Genomic DNA, 8,356 nt, shown 5'->3' on the forward strand with positions numbered 1-8,356 from the left:
GGGGGGCCCGGCCCCCGGGGGCGAAAAAAGGGGGGGGGGGGGGGGGGAAGCGTGGCTATTTGCCCCGGAGCAAAATAACCCGCGGCTGCAAGATCGAGGTCCCGTGGTTAGGGGGGAGGTGCCGATCTCACAGCAACGGCGACGAAGCGGTGCGGCGTGGCAAACGAGGTTGTGTTTTTGTTTTTAAACTGAAGTGTGCGCATGCGCCGTTGGGTGCGTGTGCACATCCCGTGGAGACTTGGGAAAAAACCAACCTTTTTGCGAGGGGACATGGGCGGGCACCAGATGCCACCGGAAATGGGATCAGACGCCCGCCCTTGCCCCGCGGTTTCCGGAAACTAGTACCTCGGAGGTACTAGTTTTTAACTCCGCATCTTCGGCGGGAAGCCTCGGGTTCGCCATGGGAGCTCTACGCTTCCCAGATGTTGCGGTATGATCGCGCCCGGAAAAGCCACCTATCATCCGTCTCAGTAGCGTGGCTAATGCTCCGTGTGACCGCAGCCTCTGTTGGTTACCCTTGGGCTGTATTTCCCTACTCCGCTTGTACTTTTGGGGGCAGAATGCAGACAGAAAAGCGGCTCCGGCACTTCTCCCTCTGAGGGCATTGTCACCTGTACAGTAGCAAACCATGTCCCCAGAGTATAGCCAGCTGCCACTTAATAGGGATGCCAGCCTCCAGGTGGGACCTGGGAATCTCCCGGAACTATGGCTCATCTCCAGACTACAGAGATCAGTTCCCCGTGGAGAATGTGGCAGCTCTGGAGGGTGGACTCTGTGGCATCGTGCCCAAGTGAGGTCCCTGGCCTCCCCCAGCTCCATCCCCAAATCTCCAGGAGCTTCCCAACCTGGATCTGGCAACCCTACCACTGAAAGTCTGCAATAAACAAACCAACCCAGTGTAACGAAAACCAATACAGAAATCTGCACATTTTGCCCTGGGGTAATTTCCTACTCCGACCCCGTCCCTATTTAACTAAGTGGGAATAAAATACCGAGGAGTTCTCATCCGGGACACCATTTTTAATGAATTTTCATTGCCGTTGCGCGATAATGCACTTGTCCGTATTACCACCTCGAGTCTTTAAGAAAGTTTAGAGACATTTTAACAAACACACAAGCATCTGTCCCTTGAGATTCTCCAACTGTTAATTAAACCTGGGACCTTCTGCACGCAAAATGTGGGTTCTACCACTGAGTCGGAGTGTATGAAATTGACTTAGCGTAAGACCCCTGACCACAGCTGTTTAAGCAGAAAAAGTCTTTCCCAGCCCTGGTTGTTCCGATCAGATCGTTTTGAATGGAGAGGAGACCCCAGGGACTGAATCTGGGACCTTCTGCTTGCAAAAAACAGACTCGTGGCTTCCTTTGTGGTCCCTTCTGACCACACGAACCCAGCACAGACCAATTCAAGTCCATGTTCTCAATACAATGGCTGTGGTCACACGGGAAAATAATTCCGCTTTGTCCCCGCTTTAATTTAATCGGGAACATTTTTCTTTGGGTTGGGATGATTAGATGCAGCCGGCCCCTCTCTTCCACCACCCGCTCGCCTGCCAGCTCCTAAGGAAAATCGCTGTGCATTACCCTTTCTTTCTTTCTTTCTTTCTTTCTTTTCTTTCTTTCTTTCTTTCTTTCTTTTTTAAAAAAGCTTCCGGTTTGAGCGCTTGAGCAAATGTGTGCTTAATAAATCCATTATTAAACGTTATTTTATGTTCATTTTTCTGTTTAAAGATAATATGACAGCTCCAGCAAGCCGCCTGCCCGACCAGCCCCGGAGGAGTGGGAAAAGGAAGACCGGCCAAGAGGGCTGCTACACTCAGCTCGGCTCATCGGGGCTGCGGCAGAGCCTCCACCGCACCGAGTCCCTCCAGGCGATCCTGCCAGCCACAGGGCAGGCTCGGGCGGCTGCTGTTATCTTTAAACTAGGGCTGCCAAATGCAGCCGGGGGGGCGGGGAATCCCCCGCTTCGGAGCCCTGATTTCCGGCGTGCCGGAATCGGGGTCCGGGGGAAACCCCACCCCCACGTGCGCATCACCCGGAAGTGACGTCGCACGCTGGGGGCGGAGCCACGCCGTTTGAGGGGAAAACTCTTTGTTTTCCCCTCAAACGGCGTGGCCCCGCCCAGCGTGTGACGTCACTTCCGGGTGACGTCCTGGCGGTGCGCGCGCATCCCCGAGCAGCTCCTGGACCGGCAAGAAGATCCCCCCGCCGGTAGGAAATTAAAATTTGGCAACCCTACTTTAAACAGAGAAATTAACATAAAAATAACGTTTAATAATGGATTTATTGAGCGCATGTTTGCCCAAGTGCTCAAACTGGAAGCTTTTTTAAAAAAAAAACAACAACCCCGCGATTAGGGTCAGGCCCTAATCGCAATCATTGCGAAAGATGGCTGTCCAGATGGGCGAAATCTCGCATTCCAAGCACAAGTACCAGGAAAATACTTGATTTTCCCGGGGGCAGGAAAACCCGGAAGCATTGCAGGAGTGAGCCCACTTCGGCGCGGCAGGCGGATTTGCCTGTCTGATCAGCAAACTTAAACGCGGGAGGGAACAGCGGCAAACCCCGATCAAAAGGACCGTGTGACCGCACCCAATGACATCGTTTGGTGAACCAGGCCCTTGGGCACTTCTGCATCATAGAGTGAAAATGGTTTCACTGTCACAACATTTCCCGTCTAGGAATCTTAAGGACCGTACTACCAGCAAGGAAGCGGGTGGTCTCTTAACAGGGTTCTCGGCACGTACATGCAGCTCCCCAAGTTCTCAGCGTTCTTTGGTGGAGGCCACGGAAGCTTCGAGTGACAGGGCCTAAATTCAGCCCAGGGGAGTGGCTGCCCGTTGAGCAGGATTAGAAGCTAAGTAGCTCAAGACCAGCACCTCCTTCCAAGAAACGTTTCTTAAGAATAATTCCTTGGCGTCTAGATTGGGCTAGACCAAACGGGGATGGACAGCAGGGTCAACGGGGAAAGGAGTCACCGGATGGTCAGTGGCCTCCGGATTCCTCCTCGATGGAGAAGGCAGGAACAGAACAAGCCACAGAGCCTGCTTGCAACTGGGGGGGGGGTGTTGTTTGGAGGATTTAGGAAGAACGGTTAGAGAGGCTGAAGGCGAGAGGGATACTGGCTCAATAATTCTCAGCAGCCCTTCAGCTGCGGAAATGGACACCTCATCGGTACATCATCTGGTCTGTAGGCTAATGGCTCCAAATGCCAGGCAGGCCAGAGAAAGTGTCCCCCAAGGGGGGGGGGCTAACAGAAGAAGAAGAAGAAGAAGAAGAAGAGATTGCATTTATACCCCATGGCCCTTCACTACCCGAAGGAGTCTCAGAGTGACTTACAAGCTCCTTTCCCTTCCCCTCCCCACAACAGACACCCTGTGAGGTAAAAGAAGAACAGGAGATTGGATTTGTACCCCCGCCCTTCACTACCCGAAGGAGTCTCAGAGTGACTTACAAGCTCCTTTCCCTTCCCCTCCCCACAACAGACACCCTGTGAGGTAAAAGAAGAACAGGAGATTGGATTTGTACCCCCGCCCTTCACTACCCGAAGGAGTCTCAGAGTGACTTACAAGCTCCTTTCCCTTCCCCTCCCCACAACAGACACCCTGTGAGGTAAAAGAAGAACAGGAGATTGGATTTGTACCCCCGCCCTTCACTACCCGAAGGAGTCTCAGAGTGACTTACAAGCTCCTTTCCCTTCCCCTCCCCACAACAGACACCCTGTGAGGTAAAAGAAGAACAGGAGATTGGATTTGTACCCCCGCCCTTCACTACCCGAAGGAGTCTCAGAGTGACTTACAAGCTCCTTTCCCTTCCCCTCCCCACAACAGACACCCTGTGAGGTAAAAGAAGAACAGGAGATTGGATTTGTACCCCCGCCCTTCACTACCCGAAGGAGTCTCAGAGTGACTTACAAGCTCCTTTCCCTTCCCCTCCCCACAACAGACACCCTGTGAGGTGGGTGGGGCTGAGAGAACTCTGACACAAACTGCTCTTTCAGGAACAGCTGTGCCAGAGCTTGTGACTGACCCAAGGTCACATCAGCAGGTGCAAGTGGAGGAGTGGGGGAATCAAACCCGGTTCTCCCAGATTAGAGTCCGCGCACTTAACCACTACACCAAACTGGCTTAAGAAAGTTTGGCCACCCCTGCGGCTGGTCTGTGGGCACCCATGGGGTGCTGGGGTCGATCACAAAGTGTCGGGAGGTTCCGAGTCAAGTGTCTTCCTAGGATGCAGGCGGCTGTTTCCGAATGGCTGCCGCCCTGCAGAAACAAAGGTGACACCTCCTGGAACCTACTGAAGTATCTCCTGTGCCAACGAGATGAAGGAAAGCCAGGGCCGGGTCTTTGCTTTGGGGAAGAAGAAACCCACCGGCTGGTGCTATGCTGTGAAGCACCGTGCCGAGGCCGCAAAGCGTCCCATTCCCCGCCCCCTGCCAAGATTTGCCACTCCCGACTCATTCCAGGTATTCACCACCTTCGGCCAGCCGCAGGATCAGTCCGACGTTGTCAATGTTCATACTCGAGTTATTTTAAGTATAGAATAGACTCAAGGAATTATAGAATGGAAAGGGACCTCCAGGGTCACCTAGTCCAACTCCCTGCAGAATGTAGGAAATACACAGATACCTCCCCCGCCCCACAGCCCCAGTGACCCCTGCTCCATGCCCAGGAGATGACAAAAAAACCCCTTCAGGATCCCTGGTCAAACCGGTCTGGAGAAACATTGCTTCGTGGCCCCAAAGTGGCAATCGGCATTTCCCTGGGTGTGTAAGAAAGGGCCACGACAACAAAGCACTGATGCAACCCTTCCCGCCCTCCCTCTCTTGGTCTGCCTCAGTTCACAGAATCTGCATTGCTGTCAGATGGCCATCTAGCCTCTGCCTGAAAACCTCCAAAACCAGGTCCCAAGAAAGTACATTGTTCATACCACCTAGATACCACTCTTACGATTCTGTAGTATCGGGGAGGATCTTCATCTCTCCACCGAGCCAAGTGTTTGCATTTGTTAATTTGCTTAATTCTTTAATGGCATTTCTACCCTGTCTTTCTCCCCAATGGGGGGCCCAAGGCAGCTTTCATCGCCTCCCTCTTATCTTATTAAAATATTTCTACCCAGCTTTCCCTTTTGGCTCAAGTCCAAAACCTTCCTCATATCTAAGGAGGCTTCCTCCAAGCAAAGTGGCTCTTCTGTGGGCTGAAGAGCCACCGAAGTTGGGAGAACTGCGAGATTTGAGTCCAGTCGCAGCTTAGAGACCGACACGGTTTTCGGGATTTCAAACCGTCTCTAAACTGCGACTGGACTCAAATCTCACAGTTCTACTGCAGACCAAGATGGAGACCCTCTGAAATTAAGTTGCGGGACGATTCCTTAGTCTGGAGGAAGACTACTGGAGGATGGTTGGATCAGCCGCATTACGAAAAGGAGAAGGAAGAAGAAGGCAAGAGAAGAGTCGTTTCTCAAGCCCTGCATGATCAAATGGATGCACCATTTTGGTGAGGAAATACAGTTTCAATGCTGGGAGAACCTATGGACTAAAAGTATTAGAGTTACTGCTTGCCAAGCATTAAGAGAAAACTGGGACAAGATGTTTTACTGATGGTATGTCACACCAAAAGATATTGGAAAAAAGGACAAGAATTCCCAAGGGGCTTGGCTGGAAAGGTAAAGAAGTAGATGGCACTTTTCATCATATGTGGTGGACTTGCATCAAGACAAAAAGATACTGGAAAACATACATGAAGAGATTCAAAATATTTTAAAAACCAAATTCCTGATGAAACCAGAGACTATGTTACTGGGAATCCTACCAGATAATATAGATAGAACCTCACAAGACCTACTGAGATATACGTTGATAGCTGCCAGAATATTTGCAATAAAATGGAAGACAGAGACTGTCCTATGATAGAGACCTAGAAATAAAAACTAGCTGAGTATGCAACACTGACAAAACTAACTAATTATATAAACAGAAGACCATTGAAAGAATTTCAGCAGAAATGGCAAGCTTATTATTCATATTATGGAAATAGTTAACTTTTTTTTCTTTCCCGAGTTTTGGAATTATCTGAATATTAATACTATCATATTAAAAGTGATGAATATATTGATTATAGTTTCAATATTTTATTTTTTATTCCATCAGTACTTAATAATTAGCAAGAATAAAATTTAGATTTGGACAGACAACTAAGATAGTATTCAGGTTTTTACGATGATTTACTTTTAGTGTAGAAGTTTGCCCAACTGCTGATCATTTTATTGTTAATAGTTTACTGCTAACTTTCAGAAAGTTCTTGTTTATTCTTTTGTACATCTGACTTTACTTGTTGTACGTAACAATTGATAGGATTTGATAAACTTGATGAATCAATACTTTCCCCCCGTCCCTTCTTTCCTTTTGTGTCCCAGTTTTTGGAGAAAATAATTTAAAATAAAAATTTAAAAAAGGAGAGAAGAGTAGTTTCTTACGGCAACTGTGGGCTTGTGCTTTTGAATGGGAGGGATGGAACCGGAAGAGGCGCGGGGTAGTATAGTAGACGGGGGCACGGGCATTACAGTCCCCATTGTGGATGAATCCGAGGCAGATCTGTGTCTCAGGTTCCTGTTGTTCCGGCTGCGATTGCTGAGGGGAAAAGCTCTGGAAGCCAAGCTGGATTCTGTAAAAGAATGGCTCAGAGGGCGCAGGAAAGCTGCCAGTTTCCCCTTGGCGCGTTCCAGCTCGTTCTTCACATTTTTAAGCAAGAGTAAAGACTGGCTTTGTTTGACCAGGGCCGGTTTCGGACAGGTGCCCTCCGAAGAGACAGCCGACGGGACCGGTGGAGTCCTTGGTTTTGGTTGGGGAAGGCCGAAGAAACGAGCCAAAGCGCCGGGACCCTGTTTGGCCTCAGACACGGGGGGAGCTTTCCGGTTGCTTTCTGCGGGGATGGCGGAGGAAGACCCCTCGCCTTTGGGGTCTTCATCCTCCACAGGCTGCTGGTCTCCATTCGCGCTTACAATCGGCTGAGCTTCGTCGTCTCCGGCTGGACTCGCACATCTCTGCACAGGGGGAGTCTCCTCCGCTGTGTTCTCTCCGGTCTCCTCGTGGCTGTTTTCTTCTGAGTCCACCATGAACAGCCAGTAAGGTGGAGCTGTTGGGATGACATCCGTCGTCCCGTCGCTCCAGGGAGTGTCTTGCCACGAGGCGGACTCTACCCAACACAGGACCCTCTTCTCTAGCGAGAAATCATGCTGACGGAACGGAAGAAAAAGGAGAGTCGCTGAACGAACAGCCCTGGCTCTGCAGCAGGACTAACAGAACCAATAAGGCCTGAACGACAAGACTTAGGAATATTCTCAGCCAGGGGTCATTTCGTAGAAAAACAGCTAGGGGAACTCATTAGCATAACTCATTAGCATATGCCACACCCCCTGACATCAGGGGCCCGGCGGTGGACCTGCAAGGCCGGCGGGAGTGCGAGGAAGCCCCGCCAAGGCCCTCCCTAGCCCCAGGCAGTCAGGGGTGGGGAGAGGCGGGGAGGAAGCAACTTACCCTCCCTCTTCTCCTGCCTCCTCCTGGCTGAATGAGGGCCGGAAGCGGGGCGGCCGGAAGCAAGGGGTGGGGCTTCATCATGTGCCCCGCCCCCCGTACCTCACCCAGGGGAACTGTGATCCCCCGCGATCCCCCCCGAAATGACCTCTGTGTTTATCTGAACCCTATACAGGACCAAAGATTCTGCTTTGCTAAGAACAGAACTCTGCTAGTTCAGAGCAAAGGGCATCTATCTAGTCCAGGGGTGGGCAGGAGGTCACTCAGGAGTGACCAGTCACTCTCCAAGCAATTCAACAAAGTCCAATGGCACCTTTAAGATCAACAAGTCTAATTCTGGGTATAAGCTTTCACAGGGCTTTTTTTTGGTAGAAAAAGCCCAGCGGGAACTCATTAGCATAACAGGCCACACCCAACAGCAGAAACTCAGCCTATTAGGCTACACCCCTGACAGCACAGCTCATTAGCACATTAGGCCGCGCCCCCATGTTGCCAGAAGTGTGCTCATCCAGCCACACCCACCTTTTGCTTCTTATTCTGTTTACCTTGTTTGTTGTCAAAACCCAGGGCCTTTTTTTGTAGCAGGGACTCCTTTGCATGTTAGGCCACACACCCCGCATGTAGCCAGTCCTAATGAGTTTCTGCTGTTGGGTGTGGCCAATTATGCTAATGAGTTCCTGCTGGGCATGGCCAGCTCCGGAGCCAGCCGGAACTCCGTTCCTGTGCACTCCTGCCCCAAAATAGCCCTGATTCTGGGTATAAGCTTTTGTGTGCATGCACACTTCGAAAGCTCATACCCAGGATTAAACTTTGTTGGTCTTAAAG

At 50.8% G+C, this 8,356-nt stretch overlaps 1 protein-coding gene across 1 annotated transcript in view; it reads right to left on the minus strand.

Moving 5' to 3' along the window:
- UBAP1L (ubiquitin associated protein 1 like) overlaps positions 1–8,356 on the minus strand; it is a 22,667-nt gene that overhangs the window by 10,077 nt on the left and 4,234 nt on the right. Inside the window, exon 2 of the mRNA XM_015412010.1 lies at positions 6,475–7,233. Within this exon, the coding sequence (XP_015267496.1) occupies positions 6,475–7,233 (759 nt within the window). The remainder of the gene's footprint in view (positions 1–6,474; positions 7,234–8,356) is intronic.

This window comes from Gekko japonicus, unplaced genomic scaffold (genome assembly GCF_001447785.1).
Source record: "Gekko japonicus isolate JY-2015 unplaced genomic scaffold, Gekko_japonicus_V1.1 scaffold864, whole genome shotgun sequence".
Lineage (NCBI taxonomy): Eukaryota > Metazoa > Chordata > Lepidosauria > Squamata > Gekkonidae > Gekko > Gekko japonicus.